This window comes from Juglans regia, chromosome 12 (genome assembly GCF_001411555.2).
Source record: "Juglans regia cultivar Chandler chromosome 12, Walnut 2.0, whole genome shotgun sequence".
Classification (NCBI taxonomy): Eukaryota; Viridiplantae; Streptophyta; class Magnoliopsida; order Fagales; family Juglandaceae; genus Juglans; species Juglans regia.
In genome coordinates this window covers 19,544,762-19,566,642 of record NC_049912.1, presented here as the reverse complement: position 1 = coordinate 19,566,642, position 21,881 = coordinate 19,544,762, and the positions used below count along the sequence as shown (strand labels likewise).

Below are 21,881 nucleotides of genomic sequence, written 5' to 3'. Positions count from 1 at the left end.
TCTTGAGACAAGGGCTGTCGATTGTTAGAGAAGGAAGAATGGTTTACATATTCGTGTGTACATGGGTCCCACCGTCAGGAGGAAATAGTGAAATATCTTTTTGTGATGGGAAGTTGGTAATAGGCGGGATCACCAAATATTTAGAAGCCAAAATTGGAGGGAAATTAGCCTAACTTTTAAAAGTCTATACCAGATGAAGTGACTTTCAGCCCACTACACAAAAGCAGCGCAGTACACAGAAAGTTGAGAGTTATTTACTTTAAGGGAAATCTGGTTGGACATCATGGGTGGAAAAGGCACAAGAGAGCCCTGTATTCAGACTGACCTTTAAGCACCAAGAGAGCCCTGTATGTATTTTCCTACCATCTTTTATTCATCCATCTACACTACTTACTGTAATAAGTAGCTTCTTCTGTATGCCACTACTTACTAGTTTCGAAAAAATGGGTTTCCTGAGTTTATTTCCCTACATTATTGGGCTGAAGCTAAACTAAACTAAGCTTATGGATTTTCTCAGTTGAGGTGAAATCAGATTTTCTTTAACAAATATGGTGTTGGTTGTTTGCAATCTAAGCTTATAATCTGGTGAAGAGGCCAGTTTAGAGATTATTGCAAATCATGAACTTATTTCACAAATCTGTAATATGGATTTGCACAGTTTAATAGTCTATGAAATGACCTTATTTCACCTCAGTAATAGAGCTAAACTGGGGTTTAATAAACTGACCTTATGTCATCTTGGTGAAGGTAAGGAAAATGTGAGGAGATAGACGTGGAATTGCAAGGGAAATCCATATACCCAGTTTAGTTTTTCTGCATGAAATGATACTAAGTACATTTATCAACTTGTCTACAACCATAAACCAAACATGAATGGATTTGTAGAAGCTTTTCTCGTTGCCATTCAAAACTTTTGGTCTACCAGCATGCCTTATTCTTATTATTCCAAAGATTGTTTTATTACCCACATCATCCAGCTTTATCATAGAGGAATAAAGAAAGTAGACTTTTTGGATTCATTTGTTTGTGTGGATAATGTAGTTAGTTAGTAAAATAGTTATAGTTTAATGTGCTGATGAAGGGCGGACTTGTAGAAATGTTGCATTTTCACAATGATCACCCTCTGGTTTTTTGGTTTTCACATGACAGAAGCTTTTACAATACAGTTGCATATAGAATTGATTTCCAAACAATTGGTGGAAATGCCCGAATGACAGAAACTCGCATACGCGCTAGTGAAGGGAGCACATGGTGTGGTCCAACACCTCAGTCGCAACCATGTAGGTGGACACGAATGGTTGAGCAAAACTCATCATTGGACGACTCAACACAACCCTCAGAGATGGTTTTGGGTACTGAGTTTCCTGAAATTAGCAATGATCCAAATACAAGGCCTGAGAACAATGGTAATAAGTATTGTTTTGGTGGAAATTGTGCAGAATTTATTATTCACTGCTCTTAGAATTTATAAACACTAGAAACTTAGTATGTGGTTTTTCTTTAAAAGAACAAGTAAAATTGGACGTGCCCTACAAAGATGGGGCCAGTAATTTGGTGGTAGTGCCCTACAAAGCACAAAGAGATGAAAAAAATATCTTGACTTCTTTTTTTTCCCTGTAAGAGGTTTTTTTCCATGATGGTAATCATTCATGTAGTGTCTTACAAATCATAATGGGAAGATTCAAGTATCTTTACACCCTTTAGTTGTATGTTTGTGCAAATCCATACTTAATTTGGAAAAATGATTACCATCATGTTTAAATTTAAGCATTATATCAATAAAGGTTAAATGAGTCTGTAGAAAATAGAATAAAGCCAGTGATAATTATGTGATTAAATGCTTGAGTAACATGGTATTAGTGAAGATGATCATGTACGTTTGAGATGTGTGGTTCTGGACCCAGTGGTTGGTTTAGTGATTATTTTTGTTGTTAGTCAATGATGAGGATGTCAATGGCAGGGAAACTACCAATGCGGAGGTGTCATGGACGAGCTGGGTGCACTGAGTTTATGAAGCTTCGTAAGCATGGTCTCATTCCTTTGAAGATTAATGATGGCGAGAGGGCACCATCATGTGAGAATGCAGTGTTCTTTACAACAAGGGTAACATGGATTATCAAGCATCATGCAACCATGGCTCAAAATACTTGGGATGCTGTAGATACACAAGAAAAAGAGGAGCAGATCAATCGTGTTCGGGTATTGTGCTGCTTGCATTAAACTAAGAAAATAGATTAAATTTCAGTTATATTTTTAAAGATGTTATGTCTATGATCTTTATGTCTATGGACTGATGTCTTTTGGTTTGATGTTGCAGGCTGATTTCATTCTAGATTGGAGCAAACGGAATCATCGCGAGATGGTCGAGAAGAACCTTGGAAAGAAGTTCAATGACTTTCACTACCAGCTTCATAAAATATACTTGGGTTGTGCAACACACGATGAGGCATTAGTAAAACCAACCTCGTTGGTGGAACCAGATGAGGCAATGATGTACAAGACTGAATTGGATGACCTGAAAAGGGAAGTACTACAGGTATTGGTTTGGCAACAATCGTATGACCAGAGGATGAACCTACTTGATAGTGATTTAGAAAGAGTGTCTAATAGAGACACTCCAAGAAATCTTTAGCTGCATGGCCTTCTAAACTGGGATTTTTTGATATTTTGCTAACTTTTGCTGGCAAGCACATATTTTATTTAATAGTTGTCATGAAAATAGTGCAGGATTTTGATGTTAGTTGTACTTGCTGGATGTTGCTTGGTGGAATTATCAAAAGTCCTGGGCTACAATATTTTGGTGGGATTACTCTGTTAAAGCTTATGAGAAAACTTTGTAAGTATGCTTTAAAAGCCCTAGAAACTGCATGAAGACAAAACTTTGTAAGTATGCTTTAAAACCCCTAGAAACTGCATGTATTGTCTTCAAAGGCTAAGAGAGTTGCCGATGCATATTCTATAAGATTAGTTATGATGCTAGTGATATTAAAACCTTTCAACTTGAGACATATGTATACCAGGTACAAAGAAATGTTTGGTAATTTTTTCTGTAATAGACTATAGGTAGAGATTTATGTTGAATATACATGTAAAGATTAGGATTTTTTTATCATATGCTGTCATTTGAATAACTCGAGTACTATTGGAATTTAGCAAGTTTTGCATTATATTGAGAGATTTGTATAATCACGTCTAACAATGTTTCTTCACAACAACAGGTCATTGGGTCACTCTTTGAGAGTATTTAGGTAAACTTAAAAATAGCCCTGTCTATTCCATGAGATTTATGGTGGGGTCAACTTGGTTTTGTTTTAATTGAAGTAAGGTTTGGCTTGTCGTTATTGGGATTTTGTAAACAATGTTGCATACAGTTTTGTTAAACAATTGGTGTTTGTTTTGGTATATTATATGGAAATTAGTCATTGCGTGCATACATAATTATCTGGCTTTAGAAAACTAACTGGGTAGCACTGTTTTCAATATTTGGTGGTGTGGAAGAAACAAAAATGGCATTAAGATATCCTTTGCTGGAATTTTGGGCTTAGGTGGTAATTTCCACCATTCATTCCCACATTTATTTTTTGGACAGGCTATATACTTTCATATTTTGAAGCCTCAAATGTAGTGCTTGAAAATGTAGTACATATGATATACTTGGATATCATATCTTATGCGGAAAGATATTTGGACAGGTCATCCATTATATGCTTAGGTGTGTGCTATATGATATGTAGTTTTAACTCACATATATAGGGCTGAAAATTGTATCCACCCTACCGATGGTTTGAGTTGTGACCATTGTTAAATCAAATACATGTGAGTTTGGTTTAGGGTTGATATGTTCTCCTCCTGCAGCTCATGCCTCAAAACTATTATGTTTTACATTGATAAATAGAGAAGGGTATTTATTCTTGACCCTAGAGCAGTGAACTGGAAAAAGTTATGCCACTGCCTGATGCATCTTTTATTTTCCTATGAAATATGGATCATATAAGAGATTTTAAAGAATTATTGGAGGCTTTTGCTTAGTTTAGTTTGTACATGGAATGAGTGGCAAAAGTTTAGTTTCTACATGCAATGACTAGCATGAATTATTGTCTGCTTTAGTTTGTACATGCAATGACTGGCATAAGTTTAGTTTTTGGTTGATTCTTTGTAATTTGCAGGTAGATATCAGCAATTACTTCAAGCACATCAATAATTGTTTGAAGCATGTGTATTTTTCAAGTAGAAAGCTGCTCTCATATGTTGATATCAGCCAAGTGGAATTTTTTGATGCACCAATGAGCTTGCTGGATGCTACATATATGGATTCACTCCCAGGTTTAAATTAATGTATAGGGTTTAAATTAATGTATTACCATGTTGACAACAATTCCAATGAGATGCACACGTTCTTCATCATGTGTTTAGTGTTAGTAGACGTTTTTAGGAATTTAAGTAATTGCTTGACAATTAGAAGAAACCTGCTATAATGTATGATGTGAAAGTAAATGAAATGTTTACATTCAAGCTTTTCTGAGTTAGTGTGGTGTAAAGAATGCTTAATCTAATTAGATCCTGTTAGTTTCAATTGCAAAGTATAGATACAAGTATCTATGTTTCTTTAATTCCATGATTTATATAAAGAATCATCCATATGCATGGAATGATCAAGACGTCATCTTAAATTTCTAAATTCCCATGAAGTAGTGCTATATGCTAATATATGCTATTTCCCTAGCTCTTATTATATATAATATTGCTCCAAGCTTGTAATTTATTTTTGGCAAATTCATGAGTCACATAGAGTACGTACCGAGCTATTGGGATAGATATAAATTAGATGCATCTACATCTATCTAATTTCTTGATCATGATCTTTAAATTAAAGAAGAAGAGTTTTTTATGATTGGTCATTATAAATTCATGAAACATATACTGGGGCAAGGAATCAATATAAATAAAATATATTTTATGATTGGTGGAGAATCAATATGCATGCCAAGATGATATACATGAGAATTGCGATAGAGGTTGTTTCAATTCAGAGTACATATTGAATGATTTGCAAACTAACCTAGGTGAAGAACATCAGCTTTAAATAACGTTAATGTGATTTGAAGCCAGCGAATCTAAAAACCCATAAATTCCTGCAACGACGTTGCTGCATCAGTGAACCCAAAAACCCATAAATTTGCTCTCAACTATTGTTCGAAGCCTGCATTCGGAGAAACCATTGATCTAATTCTGTGAGTGGGTTCTTATAATTTATTCACCGCATATCCATTAACCCACACAGCTGCAAATTTGTAAGCAAGCGGATCTATTTGGCATTTCATGCACCGTACATGCTCATCGTATGTAAAATCTATCTAAGATTGCGGCGTGGTAATCTAATTCACTGCATGTAGAATCAAAACCAAATGCGGGGATCTCGCTCTTTTACGGTATGGATCAGCACCAGAAATTGCGGCGTGGTAATCGAATTCACCGCATGTTTAATAAAAAAAAATTACGGGGATCTCGATCTTTCACCGTATGTAAAATCCCAGAATTTGCGGCGTCTACAAATTCACTGCAAATGGGATGAAAGCTTCTTTCCGCCATTACCAAAATCACCAAATTTTGGATTTTACGGACCCGTGAAATCGCCGTAAATGGCCCTAAATTTGCTACGCCTCCTCACCGTAATTGCCCTTCTCCCAAATTGGCAAGGTGATTTTGCTGCGAGAGATGAATGGCCAAGTTAGGTGCAGCAATTGCGACCGCCCATGATTTATCACCGAAACTCCACTGAGCAGACGTATTACTTTCGACCAATTAGCGAAGAGTGCTTCTCGCAGTTTCTAAAAATTTGTTGCGAGAAAACAGGGGAAATGCGGGGATTTCACTCCTCGCGAGAAGGGAAATTTCCTGTAGCGAGATTGGGCTTTTAAGTTCGGGGCTGAGTCGACTCAGCCATGGCTGTTTGGCTTCTTCCCGTTCGAACTAACTCTAGTCTGTTCGAATGCTCAGTTTCCAAACATCATTATTTCTGTTTGAACAAAAGAAATTCGTTTGAATGAACTAAGATTGCAGGTTTGAATGAATAGAACAATCCATTCAAATAGATTTTACTAGTTCGAACGAATTATTTCAATTCGGTTCAATATAGTATAATTCTTCAATAATATAATTTAAATATTATGATTAATTATATTCTTACTTTCCTTATAGTTAAACAGTATATCAATGGCATCCAACGGAAGAAAACGTGCGAGAGATCAGCCGAGCCAAAGTAGTGGAGCAGCTCATGCTCAGGAGACGAGGCCTATACTTGTCGAGCGTCTAGTCATTTTGTCTGAATTCTCCGATCTTTCATGGGAGGGACAGAGCATACGGTCCATCTTCACCGAGCGGAGATGGATACTGATCTGTGAGCAGCGGGGGACTGCATATCCAGATATGGTCCGTGAGTTCTACCGTGCCATGGGAGAACTTAGCGCTGATGCTCTGTTCTATACCTTATCGGTCCGGGGAGTGAGTATTAATTTCTCTCCCTGCAATATTGTTGAGTTCCTTGATATCCTGCGCGTGGCCGATGCATATCATGTAGTGGCTACACGAGCACCAGCGGCTGCACCATCTGATTTTGACACACCTGCCGCATCCTCCACACTAGCCCCGAATGTAGATTCGGATGCTAGTTTGGATGGTAGTGAGGATGAGGATTTACCTGATGATGGTCTCACGGACGATTAGGTGCGTCAGCAAGTGCGAGACCCATCGGCTCCTCCAAATGATGGGAGCAAGGTGATCCGACAGGCCGATTGTATAGCATTTTTCAGAATGCTTAATTTGATTGTTGGCTATAACATTGATCCAAAAAAACACAAGACTAATTTCGGGATCGATCGAGCCAGATTTTTGTTGTGGATAGCACAAGAGTACCCCATTATTCTGTCATTGTATTTCTTCCTCCGCATTCGATTAGAGTTATGCTTTTCCAGTGGAGGTAGTTTACCATTTGCATTACTGATATCTAACCTCCTACTCCGATTGGGGGTTACAGTGCCTGTGACTGAGCGGAGGTCACCACAGATGGAGCCCTTTAACAATATCACATTTAGCAAGAGCAAGGGGTACTTGCGGAAGACTACACCAGAACAACCTAGTGATCCTCCCACAGATCTAACTTCTAGTAGTACTGCTGCTGTTGAGAGACATCCTTCTGGGGCTACTTTAGATCAGGTACGAGCTCTGTTTGTGGAGTTCATTGAGCCCATCATAGAGAAGCTTAGGGATCTGGAATGATGTATTAAAATGTTGCAAGAGGATGTTGATCTACTAAGGACCCAATGATCGATTTAGTTATTATTTTATTATTTTATATTGTATTGAACATTATATATTTGAGATGTAATTAATGTATGATTTTTATTTTTCGTGTTTACTATTTTGTTTATTTTTTTTCATTTTACTTGCCGTTCATGATAATATAAAAAAAGCGATACTATCTTTGAAGTTATATTTATATAAATTTAACATAAAAGAAATCACTATAAAGTTTTGAAGTTAATTACATAAAATTAATTTATGAATTTATAAATATTTTAACTCACCGCAAATCATAATATATAATATATACACATTTTTATATTTTGAAAATGATAACAAATTAATGGAAAAAATATTTATTACTTTAATGGAAAAAATATGTGCACAAATCCATACTAATAAAAAAATTAATTGAAAAAATGTCTGTTCGAACAAAGAAATTAAGTTCGAACGGTTATTAACTTTTTCCGGGAAAAATAAATTAATTTTCCGCCAATACTATTATTCAAACAAAGTATACAATATTCGAACATACATTAATTCCATGTTCGAATCTATTTTGTTTCGTTCGAACGGTTTTTCTTTTTTGAAACAATTTTGTTCATCACAAAATATCTTGGTCGAATGGATATTTCTCCGTTAGAACAAATTTAGTAGCTCAGGCATTTTTGGAGAGGAAATGTAAATTTCATCTCCAAAAATTTATAATATCCGGTAGCTTGCATAATATATTGCATGGTAAAGTACTCATGCGGATGCATTACATTTGAGACAGACTAGATATATAGATTCAATCACGATATTAATTTGTAATCCATGCAAGTATTAATTCAAGATATAGCTCTAGCTAGCTAGGTAGGTTGAAAACAACTAATTAATTGGTTTTACAATTCTCACGTACAGAAATGCATGGTAATTAAGTTATCATCTTTTTTCTTTTCTTTGACTGTTTCAATTCCCATTGTTGGCGCTGAGATCAGAAATATCTGATTATGATTTTCATGACTAACTGATCATAATTATTATCTGCTCAAGATCATTAGGTTTTTATATTTTAAACAAGACCCATGCATGATGCATGAGCTTCCATGAATGTTGAAGCCAAAAACTCATGAAGGGTTTCAGTGAATTACACACACACAAACACATAGACATATATAGAAGTTTGTTTATTTATATTTTACTTTAGAAGTTTGTTTATATAGCGTGCTTCATCAATGCCTCTAACTGGAAGAGGTAGAGGTCGATCACATCGTGTGAGCTATGGTCGGGGGAGATCTCAAATCAATGGTGAAGTTCGCAATAAAGTACCTATTGCTACGATGGATCTTAGAGATGACTCATCCTCAAGCTCATATGACTTAACCGATCCACGTAATGGCCAGCCAAGCACAGAACCGAATGACATACCAGTGGCTGATTCGTCATTAAGCACAAACCCGTCTGGTATTAATGCTAATTTATATTTATATTGTTTTACATTTTGGATATTGTTTTATATTATATGTTTAACATGTTGATTAATTTAATTATTGAACTATGATGACATTTTCACTCTTGGAAACAACCTAGTATCACTTCGTCAGAAGCGTGGGCGAGGAGCTGCAAAGAGCACAGAGTTTGAAAAGGTGCGAAAGTATGGAAAGATATCCTTGAGGATAAAGGACGGTGAAACTGCACCTTGTTGTGAAAATGCTACCTTGTTTACTACAAGGGTTACATGGTTGGTCAAGCACCATGTGGACTTGAGTCATGCTAGCTGGCACGATGTACCAGCTAATGAGAAGGAAGAATTAATTACACGCATTCAGGTAAAAGTAGGAGAATGCAATACATGTTCAAATAGAGTAGATGAAAGCCTAACATTGTCAATGTAAAACTCGGGGTTGGGAGATTATAATTAATACTCTTAATGTTTGTCTGTAGGCTGACTTCATCCTTGACTGGACCAAGAAGAACCATCGTGATACGGTTACGAAGACACTACGCAAGCGGTTTAATCATATTCGCTATGATTTACATAGAACTTACAAGCAATATGAGAGCAATGAAGAAGCACTTGCGAATGTGCCACCGTCGGTGACACCAGCCACTTGGGTAAAGTTATGTGCTCGATATTCAAGCGATGACTTTAAGGTAAGTTGGCAGTCGTATACTTAATTAACATGCTGTGGAATTGTTTGGTAAAATAGTCACCTGTATTAAATGTTAGTTAGAACGGTTAGTTTTTGTTAAAATAGTCAACTATATCTACTTCTGTTTTTAGTCATATAATCCTTTTGACACCTCTACATTCAATGGATGTATATCATGTCCTATGTGATTGCAGCGGATGTCTGAACGAAATAAAAGTAATAGGGAGAAGCAACAAAACAATCACACAGCTGGACGGAGGTCATTTGTGCGACTAATGGAGATGAGGGTAAGTCTCCATTTTGGTTGCAAGATGCACACCGACTATATGTAACATTATTACTTCTTTGTGTTGCGTGATATGTTAGGCTTCTTCAAAGTTGTGTATTTCCTTTGAGTTCTCTATATATTAATGACTAATATAATTACTTGCACATTTAGTTATGAAAAAACAGAAAAAACACTCAACAATCGTTATTGTTTGTACGTTGTAAGTCTAATCCCAACAATTTATTTGATAGTTTGAATGAGAGTTTTATCTTGCAGATTTGAGTTTCATTCTTAATGCTAGCTATTTGTACTCTTTTAATTTGTGCTTCATAATGGTGTTCATATATTCAATCTAAGTTAGTGTGTAATTTATTTTATTTGCAGTCTGGGAATGAGGAGAATTTGGTTGATTTCTTTAAAGAAGTCAGGTGGTCAAAGAAAAATGACAAATTTGTGACTCCCATGACGGAAGAGAAATATGTGAGTGTTAATTAAGTAAAATCTCATGATGTTTGAGATAAACTGATGTCTATATTTTTAGTGCTAAGTACATATTACGAGCAATTAACTTGTGTGATGTTTTCCAATGGTTGATAGAATGAGATGGTAGCAAAAATGGCAGAGCTGGAGCCTGAGAAGCGAACTAAGGAGGCTGCTGCAACAATATTTAAGGAAGTTTTGGGCCACAGGCCAGGGTATGTACGGGGTCTTGGCGAGATGGTTATTCCCGAGTCATCTAGACAATCAACTAATGCTCGAATAGTAGAATTAACTGAACGTGCAGAAAGAAGTGAGAAAGAAACTGCACATTATAAGACTTTACATGATGACTTACGAGCGAATGTCATGTTATTAATGGAGAAACAAGACAAGTACGACAAGTTTTTGGAGAGATATGAGTTAGAGAGGCAGACCCAGGGAGAGTCTCATAAAGAGACTCAGGGACCTGCATAGCCAGTTACTAAATTTGAGGGTAACAATTTTTTGTCAATTTTGGTAAGGAGATGAAAGTTAAAATAATATAACAACAAAATGTCTCCCATATCTCCAGAACCTCCTCTTTTGTACATCAATTACTGGTGTGGGGTAGGTAGTATATTTTTTGGTTTGAAGATATTTTGTAGCTTTTGTCTGGAGATGTACGTTGCTTTTGCCACCAACATGCACATTGGAAGTTCTTGGTCATCAATTTACAATGAAATTGCTATAGCAAGGTAAGTTATCAGTATATACATAGCCTTTTAATAATATTATTAGTACCTGACTGACTTGCAAATTTTCATTTATTCTTGTTCTGACATTGTTGCTTTTTATGTATCTTTCAACATCTATATGACTAAGAATAAATAACTTGTTTCATCATTATTCTAATTTTTTTTTTGTTTGGTAAATGAAGTTGTTGAATGCGAGATATCATAGAGGAAATCACATTGGGTGAGTGCAACGGACTTAATATTTATTAGTTCCAATAAATGCAAATTATGTATTTCTCATATAAAAAATCTTAAGTGCATATGGCTTTTCACCTATATAATTTGTTCTTTTTGGTGCGTACTTTGTTTGGCAGGATCAAATTGCCATGTGTTGGATTTTTCTCACATTGGGTACAGTGATTTTGGAAGCTAGTTTTATACCAGACTAAAGAGCTAGCGTATGTAGAGACTTTCTGAATCATGTAAAAGGTAGTCCCAATTTCAGGTGAGACCCTTGTATTAATTGTCAGAGAGTTTTTACGTGTTCTATATATGTACATAATATATACAATATATATATATTTTAGTTAGAGATGCAAAGGAAAAATAAGAGATGCTATCTTTTATTAATTGAATGCCTTGTAACTTGGGCTTTGAATATTATGTTTTTGCAGAAATATATTGCATTTCTTTACAGTTGTTTTGAAACACTTGAAGTCAAATCGGTGAATCAAATTCAGCTCTTCCCATACTTGTTGGAATATGGTGATTAGAAAGAAAAACACTTGCAATGAAGAAGCTGGCGCATTCATGAAGGCAACTTGCTGCTAGACATTTATAGTTTGAACGAAAAATACTTGTAAATTTATATTCCATTGTGATATGTTGGATGGTATTATGTAAAATGTACACTTAAATCTTGGTGAATTTTAAATATGTATGTTGAGGTTATTTGAATGATGTTGACATATAATTTATATGTGCAATCAAATATAAATTTATCCAAATTTAGGATTTCTAATTTATTAATAAGCAATTATTTGTTATGAAATTACAAATATTAGGAAAATAACAGGAAGACAAAATACAAGCAAACAGAATTGGATTTAAAAAAAAAAAAAAACATATTTCCGGCGAATGTAACTCGCCGAAAATAACTGCAGCGAGTAAGGACTGTTTGCGGCGACTATGTCATCGCCAAAAATAATCAGCTCACGTTATCATCGACAAGAATGAAACATTTGCGGCGAAGTTAAATTCGCAGCAAATATTATATTTCCGCGGTTTTTAGTCGCCGGAATAGACTTCACAACTATGCTAAAAATATCTTTATTGGCGATATATATGTTTATTTCCGGCGATCTATACTCGCCGGAAATGGAAAGCATTTCTGTCCGTCCTCCACCTCGGCACAAAACGTCTTACTTGGCTGATTAACAGCGGCGACTTTGGGAAAAGATGAGGTAGCCGGAAATACTTTATTGCGGCGATATATTCATTTATTTGCGGCGAAGGACGTCGCCGGAAATGAGTTTATTCCTTGTAGTGAGAGATTAGGTGTTATTGAGGAGATTGAACATATCCATCACAAGTTGGTATGTGCGTGATTAATGATGATCATGGATATGATCTTTGACCTATAACTATATCTAAAAGATCTAATAATTCCCCCAACCTCTTAATTCTCAGTAGCGCTAAGCATGCTCAGGCTTGCTGCGGCAGCTTCCAATTCCGGTATTAATTATTCAAAGAGCGCCCTTGCTTGGGTCAAGCTGTTTGCGTCCGGAGCTAGCTAGCTAGGATGATCTGCTATCGATATTTCCTTGCAGCTAGCTCTCTCTCTCTCTCTCTCTCTCTCTCTCTCTACAGATATATATATATATATATATATCTCTTCATGACTGGAATAAGATTTTTATTGAGGATCCTAATTAATTGCCCCCTGACCTGATCTCTTATATCTTTGATATTTATTTTAATGCATATATAGTTGCTTCAAAAAAGTCGTAGTTGCATATATATATATATATATATATATATATATATTTATATAAGGACGTCAACGCTTAATTTCCCTGCATGCAGTGCAGTTATAACCATGCATGCATACATGCTCTAGCTCTCTCGACTCTCTCACACAATTTCAAGTACTCTTGTCCCTTCTTCTCAAAAGTCAAAACCTCATCACCTTGATATATATTCCTCCTTAATTATGACCAATTAATTGAAATTATAATTAATATTACCCATCTTATACATCCACCAATTTACTCTATACGGAAGTATATATACGACAAATAATCCAAAATATATCAGTGATATACATAAGCAAACACACGCGCCATGCATGCACATACCTAATGCATGCATGGTCCCTTTATTTAACAGCCATAATTCACATGCAGCATGTATATATATAGATTACTGCCAGAAACCCGTCGCATACAAAGCCTATACAATATATATATAGATTTATTTCGTCTTAGTGAAACTAAAAGCATGCTGCTCGAACGTATATACGATAGCTTTGGCAAGTAACATGGATCGATGATCTTGGTTCCACTTTTTTTATTGAAAGCCACACCATATATTATAATTAGCTCCCTTTGATTAATTAGCTAGCTGTGTACGCATGTTGTACCAACTGGAGTATGACGTTCATCTTCTATTCTTGGACAAGGGTGACGACGGTGACTATCAGCCAGGGATGGTCCTGCAGCTCTTCTATACATTGGGTTCGCTTCCGGGCTGGTATCCGCGTCGGTGTTGTCGTCGCCTACCTGAGGCTGATTGGTAATTAGGAGCCGACGATTGGCCGCTTTTGGCCTAGGCTCCTCCACTGGGAGCCTTTCTGCATCAGCATGCAGGATTGCAAAGATCAAGAGGATTGCAACAAAGGGTACAACAAGTACTAGGGTTTTCATGATGATGATGATATATGATCAATATCTGTAAGGCCAAATCCTGAGAATTAAGTATAAATGATCATGAGGCTCTGTGTGCGTGTTAAGATTGATTATCGCTCGTTTAAAGAAACTAGCTAAATGATCATGACTATAAATACTCAAATAATTAGCATGGAAATTAGCTGGGAGCTAGGGCTACAATAATATTACATACCTGCAGGTATCCTTTTGTACTGATAGGGAGATCATAAGTACAAGAAGCTAGCAGTGAGGAAATGGGTGGCAAAGGTGGGTATATATATAAGATGATTTCCTAATTGGATCTTATCTTAAAGCTTTAATTGCGTGATAGAATATAATCGAAGCACTGAAAAAGTAAGGGTGGCTATCAAAGAAGTAATTATGACTCAAATGGATGGTCGAGCATTATTTCGTTCTTACTATTCTACGGTTTAATAATTAATCTTGGATCATGCAAATTTTATTGTGTAATTCGTTGGATAATCTTTTTCATCACCAAATCATTCTTGGTGATCAGGAGCATTTTCATTTGACCGGCCAAGGATAATTGTGAGATCGATATTCAAATGACTATCGTACTTGAAGTTACTTGTTATACCATGCATGCATGCATATTAATTTGTGTGGTGAAAAATATAGCACCAATGATTATTGAGTTCTGCTACACATAGTTACTTTTGCATACTCTTTACACACTTCGCTGATTTGATTGTTCAAAATAGTTATTTCATATTAAAAAAAAAGTGATGCAATTAATCACATTAGTGGAATGCGCAAGCCGTATGCAAAATTGACCATACATAGAATTTTTTATGATTATTATGAAGAACTTGAGTATTCCAACTATATTGTAGATTGTGTAGTTGGATGATAAGTTTGCGAAAAACTAGGTGCATGCAACAGAAAACTTTTGGGCATTCACAAAAGGATCTGGAAATCCATTCCGGTGGTTAGCCGTCACCTTTAAATTTACTACAAATTTAATTAATTACAATTAGATTTATATACTGACAAAACTTTTGCCGACTCTAAACCTGATTTGCAATGGGGCAATTCCGGAAATCTTTTCGGCCTTTCTATAGTTTCACCACGATCACCAACTCGATCTCTGTAACAACCACATCTCTAGAAATCCTTCCGACCATTGAACATGTCCACACTAATGGACTCCATATTAACAACCCAAGGACAAATTGATACAAAATTAGCAGGGTGAGGGTCTATATATATTTATATATATATATATCGCATACAAAACTATTTGAGTTTTAGGCTCGGTAACTCAAAATTTTTCTTTGTGGGACAACAAGTAAAAATCTTTGAAATAATGCTCAAGTCCCATAAGAAAAATTGTGCATCCTTATGTTTAAATCAATGTTTTGAATACCGTACCGGAAGCTGTACCGGTCAAGGCACTGGAACGAAATATTTCGGTACCGCTACCGTTTCGGGATAGCGTTTCGGGATAACATTTCAGAATACTCGATATATAAATAAATTATATATAAAAATTATATTCTAAAATAATAGTCTATATATAAATAAATTATATATATAAATTATAAATAGTCTAGTCAGAATTGTGGGTTAAAAAATAAGCTTGTAGTTTGAAAATTGAGGCCGGTACGTCCGGTATTGGCCGGTACGAAATAGATATAATACTTGTACCAGCCGGACGGCCGGTACGAAAAATTTCGGCCATACCGGCCGGTACGGTACGAAATTTAAAACTATGGTTTAATTAGGTAGGGTTAGGTTACGTTTGGATGTTAAGCTGAGTTGAGTTCTTTATAAATAGTAGTGAGTTGAGATGGTGAAGTGAGTTTTGTGGGACCCACCTAAGATGAGTTTAGATGTGTTTGGATGTTAAGATGAGTTTAGATGTATTTATGAGAAGTTGAAAAAGGTTGTGGGTCCCAGTGTAAAGAGGTTTTGAGTTGAGTGATGTATAGTGATTTGGAAGTTGTGTGTTTGGATGTTGGGATAGATCTAAAACAGATTCCAACTGAGATGAGTAGAGCTCATTCAAGGATCCAAATGAAGCCTTAATGTTGGGCCAAATTCGGATTGTAGAAGCATAATTCAATTAAGATTCTATCATGTTCGCTTGATGAGCCTTTCAACATAGTAAACATTAAAATTTGACACGATCACCTTCATCAATTGCTAGACTCAACTATTTTACATCGACTAGGTCTATCTCACTCGGTTTGGATTCAGAGATGAATTGAGATGGTTTGTGAATAGTAAAATAAAAATTAAATTATTTATTATATTTTGTGTGGAAATTTGGAGAAGTTGTTTTGAAATTTGAGAAATTGAATTGTTTATTATATTTTGTGTGGAAATTTGAAAAAGTTGTAAAGATGAGTTGAGGTGGGTTGTGGTGGGTTGAGATGGGTTACGAATACAAACGATGCCTAAATCTGATAAATTTGAAATTTCTTCGAATTTTGCTCTAATTTTAATTTAGACTATGCCTAACATAATTACAACTTAGTTGTACTAAGTTTTATCATAAGAATATGCCAAAAAATTATTTTTAGGTTAATGGTTTTGTAAGGTTGGTACTCTCTTCTAGGCAATAAAACCTCCCCCTTGGATTAGTTGCATGAATAGATGATCGATAGAATTACAAGAACTAAACCCAAATACACAAATTTGTTGTGGAATTATGCCATTTCTTGGTTAACTTGTATAATAGAAAATCATATCCTTCCAATCCATATTGTGTATATATATATATAGGGACTTAATTCATCAATTGGCAAATTAAGAAGGATTAAGAGAGATATCTACTTTACTTTTTGTGAGACCTAAATTACCCACGAGTTGATGACCATTATTGTTAATGGTCATTATTGGCAATTTAAGCGATATTATCAATTTGAGATCTAGGACCCTATTCTGACAACCTACATATTCGCTTTAGCATATTTAAAGGAGAAACGTTTCGTTTGGTTACTAAACTCATTTCAACTTATCATTACAACTTTTTCAAATTCCAATACAAAATATAATAAACAATTAAACTTTTTCAAATATCAAAATAATAATAATATTAAAAAATAATATTCTAACAATATTTTATCATCTCAACTCAACTCAACTCAACATCCAAACGCAACCTAAATGCAGGTTCTGTAGTCACTGTAAACGAACTGGCACGATAGTTCAATGAAATGGTTCATTTGGCGTGACTTCACTGTCTTTTCAAAACAGAATCATTTTCCCCCTTCTTCACTGCTTCTCAAAACAGTAATTCCAAATACAAGAGAGAGAAATTTGTCCAACTCAAATTTTCTTCACCCGCATGTAATAGAAAGCCAAAGCAACTCTAAAATATCAGATTAATTTCTTCTCCTACCACTTCTGTGTTCCATCAATTTTCCAAAGCCGAACATGGAGAAAAAATCATTCTAAGAAAATAAGTACATGTTTGAGATGAGTCTGAATGACGGGAGAGATCTGGCCAAAACTCTTGAGAGAATCGTAGCTCCAGCAAGCGGCTTTGTGAAGATGACTGGGAGCTAAAGAAGGATGAGAACTCGTCCATGGAATCTTGATTGTACCAAGGAAAATTATGCAATAAGGATGAAAGAGAAAATGAAGATCTAAGTTTTAATGGGAGATTAGAGGAACGAGAATGGTGCCTGGTGCTGTTTTTTAATATAAAACAATGTTGCGACATCAGCGGAGTTCACAGTGACTCTGCGAGCGTGTCTGTACGTAGCAGAATTCATTTAAAAAATTACTTAAGTAGAGTAGAAATGAAGAAGATTATATTCTAAACAATAATTCTAGATACAACCAAATAGGGCACCCATCACGGAACCGGCTGACTTGGTAGACTGCCATGTCATCGTGTAATATTAAAAAAAAAGGCGAAAGAAAGGAGGGAAAATCAGAAAGCAGAGAGGGAGATCAACGAAAAATGAAAGCTGTTGTTAGTTCGAAACCAGAGAGGAAGAAACTGAAAGAGGTCTCGCCGTGCGTTGGGCCGTCATGTGTTGGATGAGGCTTGTAGTGCTGTCGTGCGTTGGAGGGAAATCGAATCCAAAAAGCTACTTTGGGTTGGATGTTGTAGATCGAAACTAGAAAGGGAAACCAAAGAGCAAAACCAGAGAGTTCGCCATCGTGCATTGGATCCATCTTCGCCGTTGAGGAAACTGTTGATGTAGTGTTATGCACGTCAGCCGATATATTAATGATTAAAAAAAAGCAGACGAAAAATAAGAAACGAAGAAAGGAGAAAAAGCGTCTGAGACAGAAAATGTCGTCGCGCTTTATGGGTAGGAGAACCAAATCTGTCGTCGTCGTCGTTTAGTAGGACCAAATCTGTCGTGGTCGTTGTCATGGGTAGTCGAGTCTGCGTCTTTCATCGTCGTGGGTAGTACCGAATATGCATCTGTGTTTGTCGCCGTGGGTTGAAGCCAGGTTCACTTGAGATTTTTTGCTCTTACGGTTAGTAGCTTCTTTCCCAGATAGAAGCATTGATTCTAAAACCAGATGGGAGCTTGAGGAAAAACAAAAATAGAGCTGTAGAATATATAACAGAGCTTGATTTGTTTCTGTATTTGGAAGATTAATTGGTTGGATCTATTGTTTATAATCTCTTTTGAGATTCTTATGCATCTTTGCATCAATTTTAGGTGAGTCCAGTGCCCCTTTCTATCTTCTTTCCCAGTTCTAGGTTTTTTCTTTTTCTTTTTCTTTTTCTTTTTCTTTTTTTTAAATGGGTTTCTTCATTTCTTGGATCTTAATCTTGATCCAAGGTCATTGGTGTTTTTTTTCTGGTGAATTTGTACATATTTCCTTGGATCGGACCTTGAACAATTTATTTCCCGAAAATCAAATATAGTTTATTTTTTTTATCTTGCTCTGTGTTTTAGTGCTTCTATTTTTTAGTTTGAGTTATATTTGCTGTTTTTTTTCAGAAGGTGAGTTTCTGTACAAAGTTCCCATTTTTGGCTTAGATCCATATGTACTTTTTTAAGTTTCCAGTTGCGTTCTTGCACATGATTATGGTTGTACATCTCCCATTTCCTATCTAATTCAAAGCTTTCTCAATTCGGCTCTATATTTATGTGACTTTACATGTGACATGTCTACTTTATCCATAACTCCTCACAAAGCATCACCAACAACTCCAAGAGTTAGTAGACCAAGCATGGGAGTAGCTAAATCAGAATTTGATTCAGCCTCTCTTTTGCAGAATCCATGCCCCCTAAACTCCTTACTAATGGTAATTATTTCTTGTGATTACTAACTATTTCTTGGTACAAAAGAAGGAATGTTTAGATCACTATGTTGAACATCATTTTAGAAGAATTCCTTGTCCCCATATGTTCAGCTAAATTTAGCTGCAGATGTATCAAAGAAACTGGTTCCCTAGTTTTATTGGAGACCTTTACATATATACATACACCAAAAATTTTATTCTTTCAATTATAAGTGGTGGGATTGACACATCCTTGATTGTCACCAACAAGTTTTGCTAAATTAGTATATACCTGGGAGGGGTAGGGTTTGTGTAGGTTTAGGTTTTATAAGTCTTCCTTGATGAGATTGGTATTTTCCATCCTCGTATTATATCAAAAAGTGAAGGGGAATTTTCTTATAAAATTAAAGTTTCTTTGTGACATCTCTGCTGCTATACTCCATTTAAGCAAACTGAATAACAGTGACATTATAATGGTGTTTCAATGATTAATCTCTATTTTTTTCTTTTTAGGGCATTTTTAATATGGTCACAGCAAGAGCACTGAACCAATACCAAACAAACAACTCAGTAGCAACCACTCCCTCCAAGCCAATCGAAAGCAAGTCATGGGAAAATTTTGATGATGACTTGTAGTTGCTGTAATTATAGTTGCAGCCGCTCCCTCCAACAACTTTTGATGATGAATTATAGTTGTAATTATGTTTTGATGTGAGCACCTTTGTAATTGATAAATTTTGAATGAGTGAAACTTTACATTGTTGTGTATTGCTGTGTATGAAGCATGAGGTCTTTTTGGTTTTGAGAACTATCTCACATAGAAAATTGCATTTTCTCAAAAGTTTGTATCTGCTAAATGGAGAAGATATACCGAATCAACGTCCAGGAGATGAAGAATATGCAATCAAAATTACCATCTCATTCCAGGTTCATATCATTCCAAACCGACATCTACTAATAACAGTTCACGATTAGAAGTTGTCAAATACAAAAGCACATCCACATCTGTCAATCTGATACTAATATAAAATCAAACCCATATATATTAAAATGAACACATAAATATTTTTTTACAGCCCGCGAAGGATTTTTACAACTAATAGTTCTATATCCCTAAATGTTTCGCTCGGCTCTTGGTTGTTGTACTTGTAATTTCACCAACGCTTGTACCTTAAACTGCAGGGTTAAGATATTGCAATTAGCAAAATTGGATGACTAAATAAATCAACTACTAACTTAAATGAACATATACATTTTAAGATGCACTTAAAATGTATATGTTCCCTTTGATATGTTCCACCAAGGTCTGTATATAAATTGTCCCAATGTCGCCACCATAAAAAGCACATATTAATATAACAACACCCAAAAACTGAAACTCTTCTGACAAAGTATAACTTTATCCTCCAATGGTACCAATAGAAGAAGGAAATACAAATAGTAACACAACTTGAAACCTAAACTGCAGAAAACATCGCCATCTCAAAGCTTGTTTTGATCCACCATTGTTTAACACTTGACTTCCTTCAATCCATAAGCAAAGTAGATAAAGGTCGGATCAGTAGCACCTTCCTTGTAGTATGCAAAAATCAAACTGCCATCATCATGCATGCTTTCCCCCACAAAACTGCCAGAAAGATGAGCCAACTAATTAACACAATTTTCTCATCAGGCACAAAAATAGAAAATATTAGAGAAGATTAGTGAGAACATACAATTGGAGATCAATGAGCTTCGGAAGGAGGAACTTGGTCGCTCCCTCAATGTGCTTCTTAAACAACTATTGCTTCTCTGTCTCCAATTTGGTTGTTAGATTCTTGATGCACCTCTTCATGAATGTGATAAAGCCACATGTTTTAGATCCAGAGCAGAAAATCAATAAGATAATAGACACTAAAAGCAGTGAACTTTCTCACCTGAAACCTAAAGTTATCCACAATGTCAACAACCTTGACATGTTGGTCATCGACACTTTCATCTTCATCTCCACCTTCTGCGCCGGGAGAGATTATAAATAAAGTATGAAAATCAACTCCAAAAATTAAATTTTGTAAATAGAACCATATAGTAACCGTCTGAAACAAAAAAAAAAAGACAATAGTTGCATAAACTAGTTTTGTATAAAAAAAAATAGAGAGATAGAAATTTGTACCCGTGAGAAGATCTTGGTAAACTTGCATGGCTCAAGAAGTTCCTATATTATTGTAAATTTCTAGCCCTACAATCGTGAAATCTAAATGTTTTTTGTAATCGAAATCGAAATCGAAATAGAAATTGGGGAGGTTACCTTAAGGCCTTCCTTCCGTGTCTCCGTGGCTAGCTTCGAGCTTCGTATGTTAGCTTCGTGCATGAGCTGCCGTTGTCGTGTTGGTCTTAGGGTTAGGGAGAAGGGGATCGCAATCAGGCACAGAGAAGTGAGAAGGGGGGAAGCCCTTGAATTGTTTTTCAAAAACGGTGTGTTTTGCTCAACTAAGTGAAACACACCGTTTCACTGAGTTGCATGTCCCCCATTTGGCCTATCGATTTTCAACTTTCTCTTAAATAAAACACACCGTTTCATTTGAGATGATCTGGCAGTTACAATTCGGTTGCCTGAGCTGATTGTATTCAGCATTTTTCTATTCTAAAACAAGATGGTGATCAAGTCCTTGTGACCTATGAGTGTGTAAAAGAGTGATCATTCATGCTACTCCTTCAACTAAGGTTCTGTCCTACTGATGCATGCGCAATGACCTCGATGTGGTACTAAGTTTCGTCTTCTACAAAAACACATTTAAAGTGAATCCTAACAATACTACTATTTAGGCATGTATATAGCCAATGCGTGCTCAATTCAAG

The 21,881-nt window shown here is 35.7% G+C and overlaps 2 protein-coding genes across 8 annotated transcripts; both read left to right on the top strand.

Annotated features, from left to right (window-relative positions):
- The first annotated feature begins 236 nt into the window (after nt 1-236).
- Nucleotides 237-4,464, top strand: LOC118343993. 7 transcript variants are annotated; one of them, XM_035683702.1, is made up of 7 exons: nt 237-347; nt 1,150-1,406; nt 1,961-2,199; nt 2,318-2,536; nt 2,728-2,836; nt 3,219-3,248; nt 4,167-4,239. In XM_035683702.1, exons 2-6 carry the CDS (start codon nt 1,211-1,213, stop codon nt 3,236-3,238), a joined length of 783 nt encoding a protein of 260 aa, XP_035539595.1. In that variant the 5' UTR covers nt 237-347; nt 1,150-1,210; the 3' UTR covers nt 3,239-3,248; nt 4,167-4,239. The 7 variants fall into 7 exon arrangements, 6 of the variants coding, with proteins under 6 accessions (XP_035539595.1, XP_035539594.1, XP_035539593.1 ...); XR_004797809.1 differs by having other exon boundaries at nt 2,728-3,248; nt 4,167-4,235; XM_035683701.1 differs by lacking the exon at nt 3,219-3,248 and having other exon boundaries at nt 4,167-4,277.
- A 4,110-nt stretch (nt 4,465-8,574) lies between these two features.
- LOC118344058 lies at nt 8,575-11,811 on the top strand. The gene is made up of 9 exons (XM_035683852.1): nt 8,575-8,745; nt 8,872-9,110; nt 9,226-9,435; nt 9,629-9,721; nt 10,087-10,182; nt 10,300-10,916; nt 11,099-11,136; nt 11,270-11,400; nt 11,570-11,811. The coding sequence occupies exons 1-6, from the start codon at nt 8,622-8,624 to the stop codon at nt 10,654-10,656; spliced, it is 1,119 nt and encodes a 372-aa protein (XP_035539745.1). The 5' UTR covers nt 8,575-8,621; the 3' UTR covers nt 10,657-10,916; nt 11,099-11,136; nt 11,270-11,400; nt 11,570-11,811.
- The last annotated feature ends 10,070 nt before the right edge of the window (nt 11,812-21,881 follow it).

Coding starts and splice junctions, on each gene's coding strand:
- LOC118343993 (XM_035683700.1), top strand. CDS start 1,211: ATGACAGAAACTCGCATACGCGCTAGTGAAGGGAGCACATGGTGTGGT. Junction 1,407..1,960: donor TACAAGGCCTGAGAACAATG/GTAATAAGTATT, acceptor TGTCAATGGCAG/GGAAACTACCAATGCGGAGG. Junction 2,537..4,166: donor TGAAAAGGGAAGTACTACAG/GTATTGGTTTGG, acceptor TGTAATTTGCAG/GTAGATATCAGCAATTACTT.
- LOC118344058 (XM_035683852.1), top strand. CDS start 8,622: ATGGATCTTAGAGATGACTCATCCTCAAGCTCATATGACTTAACCGAT. Junction 8,746..8,871: donor ATTAAGCACAAACCCGTCTG/GTATTAATGCTA, acceptor GAAACAACCTAG/TATCACTTCGTCAGAAGCGT. Junction 9,722..10,086: donor TGCGACTAATGGAGATGAGG/GTAAGTCTCCAT, acceptor TTTTATTTGCAG/TCTGGGAATGAGGAGAATTT.